The sequence below is a fragment of the Salvelinus fontinalis genome, unplaced genomic scaffold, assembly GCF_029448725.1.
Source record: "Salvelinus fontinalis isolate EN_2023a unplaced genomic scaffold, ASM2944872v1 scaffold_0077, whole genome shotgun sequence".
Classification (NCBI taxonomy): Eukaryota; Metazoa; Chordata; class Actinopteri; order Salmoniformes; family Salmonidae; genus Salvelinus; species Salvelinus fontinalis.
Window position 1 is genome coordinate 130,734 of NW_026600286.1, and position 19,806 is coordinate 150,539.

The following is a 19,806-nucleotide window of genomic DNA, read 5'->3' on the forward strand; positions in this document are numbered from 1 at the left end:
AGAAACCTACCAAGAAACAATTAGAACCACAACAAATGCAATCCCTTTTAGACAACTTCCTGGACTAAACTAATAGTGAAGGAGGAAACTTGGCGGTAGAACGCCTCAACAGTACATTTGACCTTCCAACTTCTCTATCAAATCTAACTATTTCAAGCAGACAACCTAAGAAAATGAACAACAATGACACATGATTTGATAAAGAACGCAAAAACCTAAAACAGAAATTGAGAAACCTGTCCAAACAAAAATATAGAGACCCAGAAAACCTGAGCCTACGCCTTCACTATGGTGAATCACTAAAACAATACAGAAAACCTGAGTCTACGCCTTCACTATAGTGAATCACTAAAACAATACAGAAAACCTGAGTCTACGCCTTCACTATGGTGAATCACTAAAACAATACAGAAAACCTGAGTCTACGCCTTCACTATAGTGAATCACTAAAACAATACAGAAAACCTGAGTCTACGCCTTCACTATAGTGAATCACTAAAACAATACAGAAAACCTGAGTCTACGCCTTCACTATAGTGAATCACTAAAACAATACAGAAAACCTGAGTCTACGCCTTCACTATAGTGAATCACTAAAACAATACAGAAAACCTGAGTCTACGCCTTCACTATGGTGAATCACTAAAACAATACAGAAAACCTGAGTCTACACCTTCACTATGGTGAATCACTAAAACAATACAGAAAACCTGAGTCTACGCCTTCACTATGGTGAATCACTAAAACAATACAGAAAACCTGAGTCTACACCTTCACTATAGTGAATCACTAAAACAATACAGAAAACCTGAGTCTACGCCTTCACTATGGTGAATCACTAAAACAATACAGAAAACCTGAGTCTACGCCTTCACTATAGTGAATCACTAAAACAATACAGAAATACACTACGGAAAAAGAAGGAACAGCACGTCAGAAATCAGCTCAATGTAATTGAAGAACCCATAGAATCTAACCACTTCTGGGAAAATTGTAAAACAATAAACAAACAAACAAACAAACAACACGAAGAATTATCTATCCAAAATGCAGATGTATGGGTAAACCACTTCTCCAACCTTTTTGGCTTTATAACAAACAGCAAAAACAAACATGACCCATTACAAATCTTAGGAATCAACTATTAAAGACTACCAGAACCCACTGGATTCTCCAATTACATTAAATGAACTACAGGATAAAATACAAACCCTCCGACCCAAACAGACCCGTGGTGTGGACTAGAGGTCGACCGATTATGATTTTTCAACGCCGATACCGATTATTGGAGGACCAAAAAAAGCCGAAATCGATTAAATCGGCCAATTCTTTTATTTATTTAACACACACACACATATATATATAATAATAGATGACAATTACAGCAATATTGAATGAACAATGAACACTTATTTTAACTTAATATAATACATCAATAAAATCTATTTAGCCTCAAATAAATAATGAAACATGTTCAATTTGGTTTAAATAATGCAAAAACAAAGTGTTGGAGAAGAAAGTAAAAGTGCAATATGTGCCATGTAAGAAAGCTAACGTTTAAGTTCCTTGCTCAGAACATGAGAACATATGAAAGCTGGTGGTTCCTTTTAACATGAGTCTTCAATATTCTCTATTCTCTCTATACCATTTGTATTTCATATACCTTTGACTATTGGATGTTATTATAGGCACTATTAGGCCAGTCTAATCTCGGGAGTTGATAGGCTTGAAGTCATGAACAGCGTTGGGAAGAGCTGCTGGCAAATGCAGGAAAGTGCTGTTTGAATGAATGCTTACGAGCCTGCTGCTGCCTACCACCATTCAGTCAGACAGCTCTATTAGATATCAAATCATAGATTTAATTATAATAAACACCGAAATACGAGCCTTAGGTCATTAATATGGTCAAATCTGGAAACTATAATATCGAAAACAAAACGTGTATTCTTTCAGTGAAAAACAGAACCGTCCCACATTTTATCGAACAGGTAGCGACTCTAAGTCTAGATATTGCTGTTACATTGCACAACCTTCAATGTTATGTCATAATTATGTAAAATTCTGGCAAGTTAATGACGGTCTTTGTTAGGAAGAAATGGACTTCACACAGTTCGCGACGAGCTAGGCGGCCCAAACTGCTGCATATACCCCGACTCTGCTTGCACAAAACGCAAGAGAAGTGACACAATTTCCCTAGTTAATATTGCCTGCTAACATGAATTTCCTTTAACTAAATATGCATGTTTAAAAAAAATATACTTCTGTGTATTTATTTTAAGAAAGGCATTGATGTTTATGGTTAGGTACATTTGTGCAACGATAGTGCTTTTTTCACAAATGCGTTTTTATTAAATCACCCGTTTGGCAAAGTAGGCTGTGATTCGATGATAAATTACCAGGCACTGCAATAATTTTATGCAACTCAGGACAAGCTAGATAACCTAGGAATATCATCAACTGTGTAGTTAACTAGTGATTGTGTTAAGATCAATAGTTTTTTTATAAGATAAGTTTAATGCTAGCTAGCAACTTACCATGGCTCCTTGCTGCACTCGCGTAACAGGTGGTAGGCCTGGCACGCAGCTTCCTCGTGGAACGCAATGTAATCTGCGTCCAAAAAGGACGATTACCGATTGATATGAAAACTTAAAAATCGACCGTGCCGATCGATCGGTCGACCTCTAGTGGATGGTATCCTAAAAGAAATGATCAAATATATGGAACACAAATTCCAATTGGCTATACTTAAACTCTTTAACATCATCCTCAGCTCTGGCATCTTCCCTAATATTTGGAACCATGGACTGATCACCCCAATCCACAAAAGTGGAGACAAATTTGACCCCAATAACTACCGTGGGATATGCGTCAACGACAACCTTAGAGAAATCCTCTGCATTATCATTAACAGCAGACTTGTACATTTCCTCAGCGAAAACAATGTACTGAGCAAATGTCAAATTGTCGTTTTATCAAATTACCGTACAACAGACCATGTATTCACCCTACACACCCTAACTGACAAACAAACAAACCAAAACAAAGGCTAAGTCTTCTCAAGCTTTGTTGATTTCAAAAAAGCCTTCGACTCAATTTGGCATGAGGGTCTGCTTTTCAAATTGATGGAAAGTGGTGTTGGGGGTAAAACTGTATCAAATAACAAGTGTGCGTTTAAAATTGGCAACAAAAAAAATCTTTACTCAGGGCCGAGGGGTGAGACATGGATGAAGCTTGAGCCCCACCCTCTTCAACATATATATTAATGAATTGATGAGGGCACTAGAAAAGTCTGCAGCACCCGGCCTCAACCTACTAGAATCTGAAGTCAAATGTCTGCTGGTTGAGAGAATGCCAAGAGTGGCTACTTTGAAGAATCTAAAATATAAACTATATTTTGATTTGTTTAACACTTTTTTGGTTACTACATGATTCCATATGTGTTATTTCATAGTTTTGATGTCTTCACTATTATTCTACAATGTGGAAAATAGTAGAAATAAAGAAAAACCCTGGAACGAGTAGGTGTGTCCAATATTTTGACTGGTTGTGTACGTCTGAAACACCTCATAATGATGTAGGGAGACTGGGGAAACATCCCAAATAGTCTAGTCTGGTTGTGTACGTCTGAAACACCTCATCCCTCATAATGATGTAGGGAGACTGGGGAAACATCCCAAATAGTCTAGTCTGGTTGTGTACGTCTGAAACACCTCATCCCTCATAATGATGTAGGGAGACTGGGGAAACATCCCAAATAGTCTAGTCTGGTTGTGTACGTCTGAAACACCTCATCCCTCATAATGATGTAGGGAGACTGGGGAAACATCCCAAATAGTCTAGTCTGGTTGTGTACGTCTGAAACACCTCATCCCTCATAATGATGTAGGGAGACTGGGGAAACATCCCAAATAGTCTAGTCTGGTTGTGTACGTCTGAAACACCTCATCCCTCATAATGATGTAGGGAGACTGGGGAAACATCCCAAATAGTCTAGTCTGGTTGTGTACGTCTGAAACACCTCATCCCTCATAATGATGTAGGGAGACTGGGGAAACATCCCAAATAGTCTAGTCTGGTTGTGTACGTCTGAAACACCTCATCCCTCATAATGATGTAGGGAGACTGGGGAAACATCCCAAATAGTCTAGTCTGGTTGTGTACGTCTGAAACACCTCATCCCTCATAATGATGTAGGGAGACTGGGGAAACATCCCAAATAGTCTAGTCTGGTTGTGTACGTCTGAAACACCTCATCCCTCATAATGATGTAGGGAGACTGGGGAAACATCCCAAATAGTCTAGTCTGGTTGTGTACGTCTGAAACACCTCATCCCTCATAATGATGTAGGGAGACTGGGGAAACATCCCAAATAGTCTAGTCTGGTTGTGTACGTCTGAAACACCTCATAATGATGTAGGGAGACTGGGGAAACATCCCAAATAGATTCTAGAAGTTTCCCTTCACGTTATCCTGACCAATAGTGGGGTCACTAACAGTCCATGGACCACACACACACAGTAATCACATGGTTATGCCTGAGGGGTTGGAGGTCACACACACACACACACACACACACACACACACACACACACACACACACACACACACGGTTATGCCTGAGGGGTTGGTGGTCACACACACACTAATACGATGCTCTGTCTTTCTAGCTTGTGCCTCAGGCACCTTGGGAGAACCCCCTACTGCGAAGAGAGGGACAATGATGAAACCCCAGTCTCACCAGCCTCCTCTTCCTCACCATTTCAGAACGATGAAACCCCAGTCTCACCAGCCTCCTCTTCCTCACCATTTCAGAACCATGAAACCCCAGTCTCACCAGCCTCCTCTTCCTCACCATTTCAGAACCATGAAACCCCAGTCTCACCAGCCTCCTCTTCCTCACCATTTCAGAACCATGAAACCCCAGTCTCACCAGCCTCCTCTTCCTCACTATTTCAGAACCATGAAACCCCAGTCTCACCAGCCTCCTCTTCCTCACCATTTCAGAACCATGAAATCCCAGTCTCACCAGCCTCCTCTTCCTCACCATTTCAGGACCATGAAATCGCAGTCTCACCAGCCTCCTCGCCATTTCAGAACCATGAAACCCCAGTCTCACCAGTCTCCTCACCATTTCAGGACAATGAAATCCCAGTCTCACCAGTCTCCTCGCCATTTCAGAACCATGAAACCCCAGTCTCACCAGTCTCCTCACCATTTCAGAACCATGAAACCCCAGTCTCACCAGCCTCCTCTTCCTCACCATTTCAGGACCATGAAACCCCAGTCTCACCAGCCTCCTCTGCCTCACCATTTCAGAACCATGAAACCCCAGTCTCACCAGCCTCCTCTTCCTCACCATTTCAGGACCATGAAATCCCAGTCTCACCAGCCTCCTCACCATTTCAGGACCATGAAACCCCAGTCTCACCAGTCTCCTTACCATTTCAGAACCATGAAACCCCAGTCTCACCAGCCTCCTCTTCCTCACCATTTCAGGACCATGAAACCCCAGTCTCACCAGCCTCCTCTTCCTCACCATTTCAGGACCATGAAACCCCAGTCTCACCAGCCTCCTCACCATTTCAGGACCATGAAACCCCAGTCTCACCAGCCTCCTCTTCCCCTCCTCACCATTTCAGAACCATGAAACCCCAGTCTCACCAGCCTCCTCTTCCCCTCCTCACCATTTCAGAACCATGAAACCCCAGTCTCACCAGCCTCCTCTTCCTCACCATTTCAGGACCATGAAATCCCAGTCTCACCAGCCTCCTCACCATTTCAGGACCATGAAACCCCAGTCTCACCAGTCTCCTTACCATTTCAGAACCATGAAACCCCAGTCTCACCAGCCTCCTCTTCCTCACCATTTCAGGACCATGAAACCCCAGTCTCACCAGCCTCCTCTTCCTCACCATTTCAGGACCATGAAACCCCAGTCTCACCAGCCTCCTCTTCCTCACCATTTCAGAACCATGAAACCCCAGTCTCACCAGCCTCCTCTTCCCCTCCTCACCATTTCAGGACCATGAAACCCCAGTCTCACCAGCCTCACCAGCCTCCTCTTCCTCACCATTTCAGGACCATGAAACCCCAGTCTCACCAGCCTCACCAGCCTCCTCTTCCTCACCATTTCAGGACCATGAAACCCCAGTCTCACCAGCCTCACCAGCCTCCTCTTCCTCACCATTTCAGGACCATGAAACCCCAGTCTCACCAGCCTCCTCTTCCCCTCCTCACCATTTCAGAACCATGAAACCCCAGTCTCACCAGCCTCCTCTTCCTCACCATTTCAGGACCATGAAACCCCAGTCTCACCAGCCTCCTCTTCCTCACCATTTCAGGACCATGAAACCCCAGTCTCACCAGCCTCCTCTTCCTCACCATTTCAGGACCATGAAACCCCAGTCTCACCAGCCTCCTCTTCCCCTCCTCACCATTTCAGGACCATGAAACCCCAGCCTCCTCTCTGTCAGTAAGCATCATCACTGTTAGACTACTACACTGGTTGTTTATGAAGCATGTGGTGAATAACATTTCATTCGGTTTTAAAATCTCTTTCAATGTGTCTACTGCACATAATACATGTTGTGATGTCGACGTGAGCCCTGACACACAGACACATCTCGTTCATTTGACTGAAACGTGAATTCCTGAAACATACGACTACCGTGTTCCACCAGCGTCTGTGTCTCTAGTAGTCTTCTAACGCCACGGTCCAGTCCGTTGTAATATCTTCCTGCGCCGTAACTAGGCCTACACTGCAAGACAGATTATACAATGGGGTGGTTCGAGCGCTGAATGCTGATTGGCTGACAGCAGTGGTATATCAGACCGTATATCACCGGTATGACAAAACATTTATTGTGACTCTTCTAATTACGTTGGTAACCAGTTTATAATAGCAATAAGGCACCTCAGGTGGTTTGTGGTATATTGGCCAATATACCACGGCTAAGGGCTGTGTCCAGGCACTCCGTATTGCGTCGTGCTTAAGAACAGCCCTAAGCTGTGGTATATTGGCCATATACCACACCCCCCTCGTGCCTTATTGCTTAATAATACAATGGCACGCACACACACGGGAACACACAAACACAGACAGCAACGCATTATTGTCTGATAGGGAGAAAAGCTGGCTGTTTAATAATCAGTGAATAATATCAGCTCCATTTTCAATGAACTCCAGAGTCGGGGGTCCCGTGGGAGAGACAGGGGAGAGACTGGGTCCCGTGGGAGAGACAGGGGAGAGACTGGGTCCCGTGGGAGAGACAGGGGAGAGACTGGGTCCAGTGGGAGAGTCAGGGGAGAGACTGGGTCCCGTGGGCGAGACAGGGGAGAGACTGGGTCCTGTGGGAGACAACGGAAGTGGCTGACTGTGGGAACCAATTCTCCCCTTGGAACAATAGAAACTTCCATCTAGTCACACACCCCCCATTCTCACACACAACCATTCACACATCCCATCCACCCCCCCATTCACACACACAACCATTCACCCCCACATTCACACACACACACACACACACCCATTCACCCACTGGCAGCTAGGCCTAGATAGAGGACAGATCCAGGCGTTGCTAAATAAGTCGCTCGGCATAATAGCAGGCTTCTCTACTTAGACTGTCTCTCTTTTCCTCTTTTCCAAGGAGAAACAGACAGACCCTGTCTCTCACATGACCGCAACTAGGCCAGTGTGTTTCTGCTGTACGAGGACTATTCTCTCTACACACACAGAGAGGGCATGCCACTGGGCCAGCCGCAGCCTGCTTCCTGCCACCGGGCCAGCCTGCTCCCTGCCACCGGGCCAGCCGCAGCCTGCTCCCTGCCACCGGGCCAGCCGCAGCCTGCTCCCTGCCACCGGGCCAGCCGCAGCCTGCTCCCTGCCACCGGGCCAGCCGCAGCCTGCTCCCTGCCACCGGGCCAGCCGCAGCCTGCTCCCTGCCACCGGGCCAGCCGCAGCCTGCTCCCTGCCACCGGGCCAGCCGCAGCCTGCTCCCTGCCACCGGGCCAGCCGCAGCCTGCTCCCTGCCACCGGGCCAGCCGCAGCCTGCTCCCTGCCACCGGGCCAGCCGCAGCCTGCTCCCTGCCACCGGGCCAGCCGCAGCCTGCTCCCTGCCACCGGGCCAGCCGCAGCCTGCTCCCTGCCACCGGGCCAGCCGCAGCCTGCTCCCTGCCACCGGGCCAGCCGCAGCCTGCTCCCTGCTCCCTGCCACCGGGCCAGCCTGCTTCCTGCCACTGGGCCAGCCGCAGCCTGCTTCCTGCCACTGGGCCAGCCGCAGCCTGTTCCCTGCCACTGGGCCAGCCGCAGCCTGCTCCCTGCCACCGGGCCAGCCTGCTTCCTGCCACTGGCCCAGCGATTACAGTAACCCAGCGATTACAGTAACCCAGCGATTACAGTAACCCAGCGATTACAGTAACCCAGCGATTACAGTAACCCAGTTAGCTGTACCAGGTGACCTCAGCTGCTGGAACACTGACAACTCCCTACGGACCAACACATTCTCAAGGACAAAAGGAGCATGTGTGTGTGTGTGAGTGAGTGAGTGAGTGAGTGAGTGAGTGAGTGAGTGAGTGAGTGAGTGAGTGAGTGAGTGAAAGAGTGTGTGTGTGTAGGAGAGAAATAGAAGACCCGCTGCATTAATGAGTGAAGGTGTATAAAGACTGAGTAAAGGTCATCAAGTCCAGATTAACGCAATAGTTCAGGTCCTAGAGGTCATCAGGGCTGTGGCTAGTGATGGAAGTCCTAGAGGTTATCAGGGCTGTGGCTAGTGATGGAAGTCCTAGAGGTTATCAGGGCTGTGGCTAGTGATGGAAGTCCTAGAGGTCATCAGGGCTGTGACTAGTGATGGAGGTCCTAGAGGTTATCAGGGCTGTGGCTAGTGATGGAAGTCCTAGAGGTTATCAGGGCTGTGGCTAGTGATGGAGGTCATCAGGGCTGTGGCTAGTGATGGAGGTCCTAGAGGTTATCAGGGCTGTGGCTAGTGATGGAAGTCCTAGAGGTTATCAGGGCTGTGGCTAGTGATGGAGGTCATCAGGGCTGTGGCTAGTGATGGAGGTCATCAGGGCTGTGGCTAGTGATGGAGGTCCTAGAGGTCATCAGGGCTGTGGCTAGTGATGGAGGTCCTAGAGGTCATCAGGGCTGTGGCTAGTGATGGAGGTCCTAGAGGTCATCAGGGCTGTGGCTAGTGATGGAGGTCCTAGAGGTCATCAGGGCTGTGGCTAGTGATGGAGGTCCTAGAGGTCATCAGGGCTGTGGCTAGTGATGGAGGTCCTAGAGGTCATCAGGGCTGTGGCTAGTGATGGAGGTCCTAGAGGTCATCAGGGCTGTGGCTAGTGATGGAGGTCCTAGAGGTCATCAGGGCTGTGACTAGTGATGGAGGTCCTAGAGGTCATCAGGGCTGTGGCTAGTGATGGAGGTCCTAGAGGTTATCAGGGCTGTGGCTAGTGATGGAGGTCCTAGAGTTTATCAGGGCTGTGGCTAGTGATGGAGGTCCTAGAGGTCATCAGGGCTGTGGCTAGTGATGGAGGTCCTAGAGGTCATCAGGGCTGTGGCTAGTGATGGAGGTCCTAGAGGTCATCAGGGCTGTGGCTAGTGATGGAGGTCCTAGAGGTTATCAGGGCTGTGGCTAGTGATGGAGGTCCTAGAGGTTATCAGGGCTGTGGCTAGTGATGGAGGTCCTAGAGGTTATCAGGGCTGTGGCTAGTGATGGAGGTCCTAGAGGTTATCAGGGCTGTGGCTAGTGATGGAGGTCCTAGAGGTTATCAGGGCTGTGGCTAGTGATGGAGGTCCTAGAGGTTATCAGGGCTGTGGCTAGTGATGGAGGTCCTAGAGGTTATCAGGGCTGTGGCTAGTGATGGAGGTCCTAGAGGTTATCAGGGCTGTGGCTAGTGATGGAGGTCCTAGAGGTTATCGGGGCTGTGGCTAGTGATGGAGGTCCTAGAGGTTATCGGGGCTGTGGCTAGTGATGGAGGTCCTAAAGGTTATCGGGGCTGTGGCTAGTGATGGAGGTCCTAGAGGTTATCGGGGCTGTGGCTAGTGATGGAGGTCCTAGAGGTCATCGGGGCTGTGGCTAGTGATGGAGGTCCTAGAGGTCATCGGGGCTGTGGCTAGTGATGGAGGTCCTAGAGGTCATCGGGGCTGTGGCTAGTGATGGAGGTCCTAGAGGTCATCGGGGCTGTGGCTAGTGATGGAGGTCCTAGAGGTTATCGGGGCTGTGGCTAGTGATGGAGGTCCTAGAGGTCATCAGGGCTGTGGCTAGTGATGGAGGTCCTAGAGGTTATCGGGGCTGTGACTAGTGATGGAGGTCCTAGAGGTCATCAGGGCTGTGGCTAGTGATGGAGGTCCTAGAGGTCATCAGGGCTGTGGCTAGTGATGGAGGTCCTAGAGGTTATCAGGGCTGTGGCTAGTGATGGAGGTCCTAGAGGTTATCAGGGCTGTGGCTAGTGATGGAGGTCCTAGAGGTTATCAGGGCTGTGGCTAGTGATGGGGGTCCTAGAGGTTATCAGGGCTGTGGCTAGTGATGGAGGTCATCAGGGCTGTGGCTAGTGATGGAGGTCCTAGAGGTTATCAGGGCTGTGGCTAGTGATGGAGGTCCTAGAGGTTATCAGGGCTGTGGCTAGTGATGGAGGTCCTAGAGGTTATCAGGGCTGTGGCTAGTGATGGAGGTCCTAGAGGTTATCAGGGCTGTGACTAGTGATGGGACCAGTAAACAATATAGTTATTTATCGGGATATTATTTTTTGGCGATACATCGTATCTTTTTGACAATGTCACAAAATACTTTTTTTGTGCTAGCTGGCTGTACTTGTACCAAAACTTAATAGCTAGTTTTTTTTTATGTAACCTTTATTTAACGAGGTAAGTCAGTTAATTAAGAACACATTTTTATTTTACAATGACGGCCCGGGAACAGTGGGTCTAGCAACAGTGGGTTAACTGGTCTAGGAACAGTGGGTTAACTGGTCTAGGAACAGTGGGTTAACTGGTCTAGGAACAGTGGGTTAACTGGTCTAGGAACAGTGGGTTAACTGGTCTAGGAACAGTGGGTTAACTGGTCTAGGAACAGTGGGTTAACTGGTCTAGGAACAGTGGGTTAACTGCCTTGTTCAGGTGTTTCCCTTGTCAACTCAGAGATTCAATCTTGGATACCACTAGGCTACCTGCTGGTTACTGGCCCAACACTCTAACCACTAGGATACCTGCTGGTTACTAGTCCAACACTCTAACCACTAGGCTGCCTGCTGGTTACTAGTCCAACACTCTAACCACTAGGCTGCCTGCTGGTTACTAGTCCAACGCTCTAACCACTAGGCTGAATGCTGGTTACTAGTCCAACGCTCTAACCACTAGGCTACCTGCTGGTTACTGGCCTAACACTCTAACCACTAGGCTAGCTGCTGGTTACTGGTCCAACACTCTAACCACTAGGCTACCTGCTGGTTACTAGTCCAACGCTCTAACCACTAGGCTACCTGCTGGTTACTGGCCTAACACTCTAACCACTAGGCTAGCTGCTGGTTACTGGTCCAACACTCTAACCACTAGGCTACCTGCTGGTTACTAGTCCAACGCTCTAACCACTAGGCTACCTGCTGGTTACTAGTCCAACACTCTAACCACTAAACTACCTGCTGGTTACTAGTCCAACACTCTAACCACTAGGCTGCCTGCTGGTTACTAATCCAACACTCTAACCACTAGACTACCTGCTGGTTACTAATCCAACACTCTAACCACTAGACTTCCTGCTGGTTACTAGTCCAACACTAACCACTAGGCTGCCTGCTGGTTACTAGTCCAACGCTCTAACCACTAGGCTGCCTGCTGGTTACTAGTCCAACGCTCTAACCACTAGACTACCTGCTGGTTACTAGTCCAACGCTCTAACCACTAGGCTACCTGCTGGTTACTAGTCCAACACTCTAACCACTAGGCTGAATGCTGGTTACTAGTCCAACACTCTAACCACTAGGATACCTGCTGGTTACTAGTCCAACACTCTAACCACTAGGCTACCTGCTGGTTACTAGTCCAACACTCTAACCACTAGGCTGCCTGCTGGTTACTAGTCCAACACTCTAACCACTAGGCTACCTGCTGGTTACTAGTCCAACACTCTAACCACTAGGATACCTGCTGGTTACTAGTCCAACACTCTAACCACTAGGCTACCTGCTGGTTACTAGTCCAACACTCTAACCACTAGGATACCTGCTGGTTACTAGTCCAACACTCTAACCACTAGGCTACCTGCTGGTTACTAGTCCAACGCTCTAACCACTAGGCTACCTGCTGGTTACTAGTCCAACACTCTAACCACTAGGCTACCTGCTGGTTACTGGCCCAACGCTCTAACCACTAGGCTACCTGCTGGATACTGGCCCAACGCTCTAACCACTAGGCTACCTGCTGGTTACTGGTCCAACGCTCTAACCACTAGGCTACCTGCTGGTTACTAGTCCAACACTCTAACCACTAGGCTACCTGCTGGTTACTAGTCCAACACTCTAATCACTAGGCTGCCTGCTGGTTACTAGTCCAACACTCTAACCACTAGGCTGCCTGCTGGTTACTAATCCAACACTCTAACCACTAGACTACCTGCTGGTTACTAGTCCAACACTAACCACTAGGCTGCCTGCTGGTTACTAGTCCAACGCTCTAACCACTAGGCTGCCTGCTGGTTACTAGTCCAACGCTCTAACCACTAGACTACCTGCTGGTTACTAGTCCAACGCTCTAACCACTAGGCTGAATGCTGGTTACTAGTCCAACGCTCTAACCACTAGGCTACCTGCTGGTTACTAGTCCAACGCTCTAACCACTAGGATACCTGCTGGTTACTAGTCCAACACTCTAACCACTAGGTTACCAGCTGGTTACTAGTCCAACACTCTAACCACTAGGTTACCAGCTGGTTACTAGTCCAACACTCTAACCACTAGGCTACCTGCTGGTTACTGGCCCAGCCTGCTGCCCCTCCACTCTAACCACTAGGCTGCCTGCTGGTTACTGGCCCAACACTCTAACCACTAGGCTACCTGCTGGTTACTGGCCCAACGCTCTAACCACTAGGCTGCCTGCTGGTTACTGGCCCAACGCTCTAACCACTAGGCTGCCTGCTGGTTACTGGCCCAACGCTCTAACCACTAGGCTACCTGCTGGTTACTGGCCCAGCCTGCTGCCCCTCCACTCTAACCACTAGGCTGCCTGCTGGTTACTGGCCCAACGCTCTAACCACTAGGCTACCTGCTGGTTACTGGCCCAACGCTCTAACCACTAGGCTACCTGCTGGTTACTGGCCCAACGTTCTAACCACTAGGCTGCCTGCTGGTTACTGGCCCAACGCTCTAACCACTAGGCTACCTGCTGGTTACTGGCCCAACACTCTAACCACTAGGCTACCTGCTGGTTACTGGCCCAACACTCTAATCACTAGGCTACCTGCCGCCCCTCCACTCTAACCACTAGGCTGCCTGCCGCCCCTCCACTCTAACCACTAGGCTGCCTGCCGCCCCTCCACTCTAACCACTAGGCTGCCTGCCGCCCCTCCACTCTAACCACTAGGCTGCCTGCCGCCCCTCCACTCTAACCACTAGGCTGCCTGCCGCCCCTCCACTCTAACCACTAGGCTGCCTGCCGCCCCTCCACTCTAACCACTAGGCTGCCTGCCGCCCCTCCACTCTAACCACTAGGCTGCCTGCCGCCCCTCCACTCTAACCACTAGGCTGCATGCCGCCCCTCCACTCTAACCACTAGGCTGCCTGCTGGTTACTGGCCCAACACTCTAACCACTAGGCTGCCTGCATCTTCTTTGTAAATAGGGAGCCATGTTGTTCTCATTATTTCATTTCCACGACTGATCAAGACCATGTCTCTCTCTCTTGTCCCTTTGCAGCAGACATATGGTGAGCAATCACAATACAGAATCTCCCCGTCTCTCCCCCACGTCTGCGGCGCCGCTCGTCCCCCCCACGTCTGCGGCGCCGCTCGTCCCCCCCACGTCTGCGGCGCCGCTCGTCCCCCCCACGTCTGCGGCGCCGCTCGTCCCCCCCACGTCTGCGGCGCCGCTCGTCCCCCCCACGTCTGCGGCGCCGCTCGTCCCCCCCACGTCTGCGGCGCCGCTCGTCCCCCCCACGTCTGCGGCGCCGCTCGTCCCCCCCACGTCTGCGGCGCCGCTCGTCCCCCCCACGTCTGCGGCGCCGCTCGTCCCCCCCACGTCTGCGGCGCCGCTCGTCCCCCCCACGTCTGCGGCGCCGCTCGTCCCCCCCACGTCTGCGGCGCCGCTCGTCCCCCCCACGTCTGCGGCGCCGCTCGTCCCCCCCACGTCTGCGGCGCCGCTCGTCCCCCCCACGTCTGCGGCGCCGCTCGTCCCCCCCACGTCTGCGGCGCCGCTCGTCCCCCCCACGTCTGCGGCGCCGCTCGTCCCCCCCACGTCTGCGGCGCCGCTCGTCCCCCCCACGTCTGCGGCGCCGCTCGTCCCCCCCCACGTCTGCGGCGCCGCTCGTCCCCCCCACGTCTGCGGCGCCGCTCGTCCCCCCCACGTCTGCGGCGCCGCTCGTCCCCTCCACGTCTGCGGCGCCGCTCGTCTCCTCTACCCCACGTCTGTGGCGCTGCTTTTCAGCAGCACGTTTCTGTTCTTTTGCATAAATCCGGGTTTGGATCTATGACGGTAGGCCGTCATTGTAAAATAGGAATTTGTTCTTAACTGACTTGCCTAGCTAAATAATAAGGTAAAATATATAGAATGATTTATTTTAAACCATCCGTCCTCTATTGATGCTTGTTGAGATGACAGAGATTGATCAGAAACCAAATGAGAAACTCCCAGGAATCTACATCTCAACATGTATACAGCACAAAACCTCCTCATACAAAACACAAACTGTTGTGTGTGTGTGTGTGTGTGTGTGACACGACAACAAAACTCCCACGCACTCTACACCGCTTTCACACAGACACACACCGCCCTCTAATCCGCCCACCCAGAGTTCTCAGGCTCTGTTGCCGTGGTAACCGGGGGTCACATAGAAGGTGGCTGGTGAGAGTCTGGGTCACACACTGACAGGGGGGGCTCGAGGAAAAAGGGGTGGGGGGGTGGGGGGGCTACAACGCTACATCTCAATCACAGGGAGAATGAGAGAGAGGGTAGTGGTGCTTCAAGAGGGTAGCCAGAAGATTCTGACCCCACTGTTACGCTTGTTAACGCTAAGCTGTACTGGGGACGGAACGTAATCATGGTTACATTACGACACTGTGGAGCCGGACGTGAGATATGGGTCGGTAAAATACTCCGCATTTGATCCAGAACTGATACATTGACATTGAAATGTTTCTTTTTCTTTTCAGATAACCTTTTCCTCTCATGCTCATAATCGAGAATTTCAATAAGCATTTCTCTACGGCTGGCCATGCTTTCCTCCTGGCTACCCCAACCCCGGCTAACAGCTCCGCCTCCCCCGCAGCTACTTGCCCAAGCCTCCCCAGCTTCTCCTTCACCCAAATCCAGATAGCAGATGTTCTGAAAGAACTGCAAAACCTGGTCCCGTACAAATCAGCTGGGCTAGACAATCTGGACCCTCTTTCTAAAATTATCTGCCGCCATTGTTGCAACCCCTATTACCAGTCTGTTCAACCTCTCGTATCGTCCAAGATCCCTAAAGATTTGAAAGCTGCCGCGGTCATCCCCCTCTTCAAAGGGGGTGATACTCTAGATCCAAACTGTTACAGACCTATATACATTCTTCCCTGCCTTTCTAAAGTCTTCGAAAGCCAAGTTAACAAACAGATCACGGACCATTTCGAATCCCACCGTACATTCTCAACTGCGCAATCCGGTTTTCGAGCTGGTCACGGGTTCACCTCAGTCACGCTCAAGGTACCAAACGATATCATAACCGCCTTCGATAAAAAAAAACAGTACTGTGCAGCCGTCTTCATCGACCTGGCCAAGGCTTTCGACTCTGTCAATCACCGCATTCTTATCGGCAGACTCAATAGCCTTGGTTTCTCAAATGACTGCGTCGCCTGGTTCACCAACTACTTTTCAGATAGAGTTAAGTGTGTCAAATTGGAGGGCCTGTTGTCCGGACCTCTGGCAGTCTCTATGGGGGAGCCACATAGTTCAATTCTCGGGCCGACTCTTTTCTCTGTATATATCAATGATGTCAATGATGATGGGGTGGCAGGTAGCCTAGTGGTTAGAGCGTTGGACTAGTAACCGAAAGGTTGCAAGTTCGAATGCCCGAGCTGACAAGGTAAAAATCTGTCGTTCTGCCCCTGAACAAGGCAGTTAACCCACTGTCCCTAGGCCGTCATTGAAAATAAGAATTTGTTCTTAACAGACTTGCCTGGTTAAATATATATATATCCAATTTGTAAGTCCCTCTGGATAAGAGTGTCTGCTAAATGACTTAAATGTAATGTAAATGTAAATGATGTCGCTCTTAATGCGGGTGATTCCCTGATCCACCTCTACATAGATGACACCATTCTGTATACATCTGGCCCTTCTTTGGACACTGTCTTAAACCTCCAAACGAGCTTCAACGCCACACAACACTCGTTCCGTGGCCTCCAACTGCTCTTAAAACGCTAGCAAAACTAAATGCATGCTTTTCAACCGATTGCTGCCCGCACCCACCCGCCTAGCATCACTACTCTGGACGTTTCCGACTTAGAAAATGTGGACAACTACAAATACCTAGGTGTCTGGCTAGACTGTAAACTCTCCTTTCAGACTCACATTAAGCATCTCCAATCCAAAGTTAAATCTAGAATTGGCTTCCTATTTCGCAACATAGCCTCCTTCACTCACGCTGCCAAAAACACCCTCATAAAACTGACTATCCTACCGATCCTTGACTTCAGCGATGTCATTTACAAAATAGCCTCCAACACTGTACTGAGCAAACTGGATGTAATCTATCACAGTGCCATCCGTTTTGTCACCGAAGCCCTATATACCACCCACCCACTGCAACCTGTATGCTCTCGTCGGCTGGCCCTCGCTACATATTCGTCGCCAGACCCACTGGCACCAGGTCATCTATTAGTCTTTGCTCAGTAAAGCTCTGCCTTATCTCAGCTCACTGGTCACCATAGCAACACCCACCCATAGCACACGCTCCAGCAAGTATATTTCACTGGTCATCCCCAAAGCAAACACCTGCTTTGGCCGCCTTTCCTTACAGTTCTCTGCTGCCAGTGACTGGAACGAATTGCAAAAAAAATTAATTGCTTAAGTTGGAGACATCTCCCTCACTAACTTTAAGCATCAGCTATCTGAGCAGCTTACCGATCGCTGAAGCTGTACACAGCCCATCTGTAAATAGCCCATTCAATCAACCTCATCCCCATATTGTTTTTTTATTTACTTTTTTGCTCTTTTGCACAGCAGTATTTCTACTTGCACATCATCATCTCCTCATCTATCACTCCAGTGTTAATTTGCTAAATTTTAATTACTTCACTACTATGGCCTATTTATTTCCTTACCTCCTCACACCATTTGAACACACTGTATATAGACTTTTTATATTGTGTTATTGACTGTACGCTTGTTTATTCCATGTGTAACTCTGTGTTGTTGTTTCTGTCACACTGCTTTGCTTTATCTTGGCCAGGTTGCAGTTGTAAATAAGAACAAGTTTTCGACTGGCCTACCTGGTTAAATAAAGGTGAAATAAAAATGTTTAAAAAAAAATAATACCTTCGCTAACAGTTGTGTCAAGTTAAAACTCGCCCAAGACAGTTCACAGAATTTCATTTTAAATAAATGTAGCCTATGTATTCATTACTACATTTAGCTAACATTATAAATTAATCCAGAGATTCTTACCTTTGCCTCGATTTGGGAGTCACGGCCAGATAGATCATCATGGCATTTGTAGTTCTTTATGTTAGCCATATTAGCGGTTCATTTGGGGGGGGGGGGGGTAAATAAAGGCGAATATTATATATTTTCACATTTACCCGTTTGACCTCTAGGTTTATAGGTATTATGACTCGTACAGTGGTACTCTATTGGAATCTGCTGGCTAGTCAAGAGGGCAAATTGGAGGGGGGGCGAGGTTGGGTGAGATTGGGAACTGGGTCTCTCCTCCCATGAGCATGCGTCCCTGCAACAGCAACCAAACGATCATACCGATAACGAAATTGCACAAAATAATAAACAGTATCAATTGGATGAATTCAACGTTCACCTTCTGTTCAATAAATCCAACGTATGGACCACACTGCCTCTGCTACACTGCAAGGAAAACGCAGCGTCCCATTGGAAATTAACCTACTTCTGGTGTCCCAAATTGCAAAGATACGATCAGTGGGATTGAGGCGTGATATCCGTCCCATTCTCACTCAGATACAGCACCTAGCTATATAGACACCCAAGTGAATTCAGGCAAAATACCCACAGTAGGTTGGGTACTGAACTTCGACGGTTGCTAACTAATGTTAGCTTCAGAAACACGCAAACCAAGAACACGTTGGACAGCGAATTGGCAGCATTTATAAGGTAAGTCAGTTATGAAAATACGCCCGAAATCTGATAACAGCCGTTAACTTGACATAAACCTCGTTCTCTCCAAATGCCCTATATTTGAGTCCTACAAACAGTATGTCACATCATGGCGCTTGTGTCCTCTTACCTGCATGGAATCGGCACTGATTATCTCTCCCTGACGTCGTTTCCCAATTTCAATCGCCAGTTTAGACTTCCCTGTACCGGTTGCTCCTAAAATCACGACTAACGGTGGTACAATACTTTTTTTCAGAGCACACTGCAAGCCTCGCACGGGCGCCGCCATGTTGCTTTACCGTCGTTCCCAGCTGATCAGCCACGCGCCAACGAACTGAGACCGGATATGAGGCGGGCTCTGTAACTAGGCAACGACAAGAGGTTTCCATGGCACCAGCGTTGATAAAAACCCGAGTGAAGACGAAAGGTATTTTGGTCCAAAATACAATAGAAAAATTGTACACTGACCTAAATATGTATCTCACCGAAATGTAAACTTGTTTATAAAAGCCTGCATCCAAAAAACACATTAGGCTGTTATGTGGACAAAGACACCACTACATTTTTATCATTGTAGTGCCGTTTATATACCAATAATAATAGGCTGTATTTTCTGTTCTTGATTTACTTTATTAAAAGAGGATGGCTTCTCCCTGCAAATCGATCTTGTAACGGTTACTATAGAAACTGGGGGGAGTAGAGCCATAGTAACTTTAGATACTTGTTGCTATGGCAATGAGCCCGAGATATTTCCATGGAGACGGCCATTGAAGAGTGGGAGTAGTTTTCACACTTACTCACACAGGTGTTGATTTTAAAGTACAAGGACACACCTCTCCTCTGAAAATAGCTTGTTTGCCCCTCAACCCTGCAAAGTGAAGCAGTAGGCCTAGTGCCCTACTAACAGTTAAGCTTACTTCAGGAAAACACTAGCAGGGAAAAAGAGGGCTTCCCACAAGTCTGAGCATGTGCTCCCCAATTAAGATGCCACCAACTTCCTGTTGTATGAATGATTCCTGAACATTCCTGTGATATTGTCATTGTCAGCATATATGAACAGGAAAACAGGCTAGACAAAAAGAAAAGAGACTGAGGTGATGTTTTGAATTTATTACATTTGTCTGATTCTCCCTGTACATATAGGCTTGAGGTACTGAAAACAAAGTGCTTGAGACAAGGCTGCCTGCCATCATATTAGAATTCCCAGAGTGCAGCGTATTATGGCCCACTGCCAAAAAATGACTGTGTCTAACGCACAGAGACCAGTGACAAATCAAATCAAAACTC

The 19,806-nt window shown here is 48.6% G+C and overlaps 1 protein-coding gene across 2 annotated transcripts in view; it reads right to left on the minus strand.

Moving 5' to 3' along the window:
• The window catches only part of trit1 (tRNA isopentenyltransferase 1), a 63,699-nt gene extending 44,821 nt beyond the window's left edge, over nucleotides 1-18,878 (minus strand). For both annotated transcript variants that reach the window (XM_055911656.1, XM_055911655.1), the window contains exon 1: nucleotides 18,650-18,878. In XM_055911656.1, the coding sequence (XP_055767631.1) occupies nucleotides 18,650-18,808 (159 nt within the window). In that variant the 5' untranslated portion in view covers nucleotides 18,809-18,878. The remainder of the gene's footprint in view (nucleotides 1-18,649) is intronic.
• Between the last annotated feature and the right edge of the window lie 928 nt (nucleotides 18,879-19,806).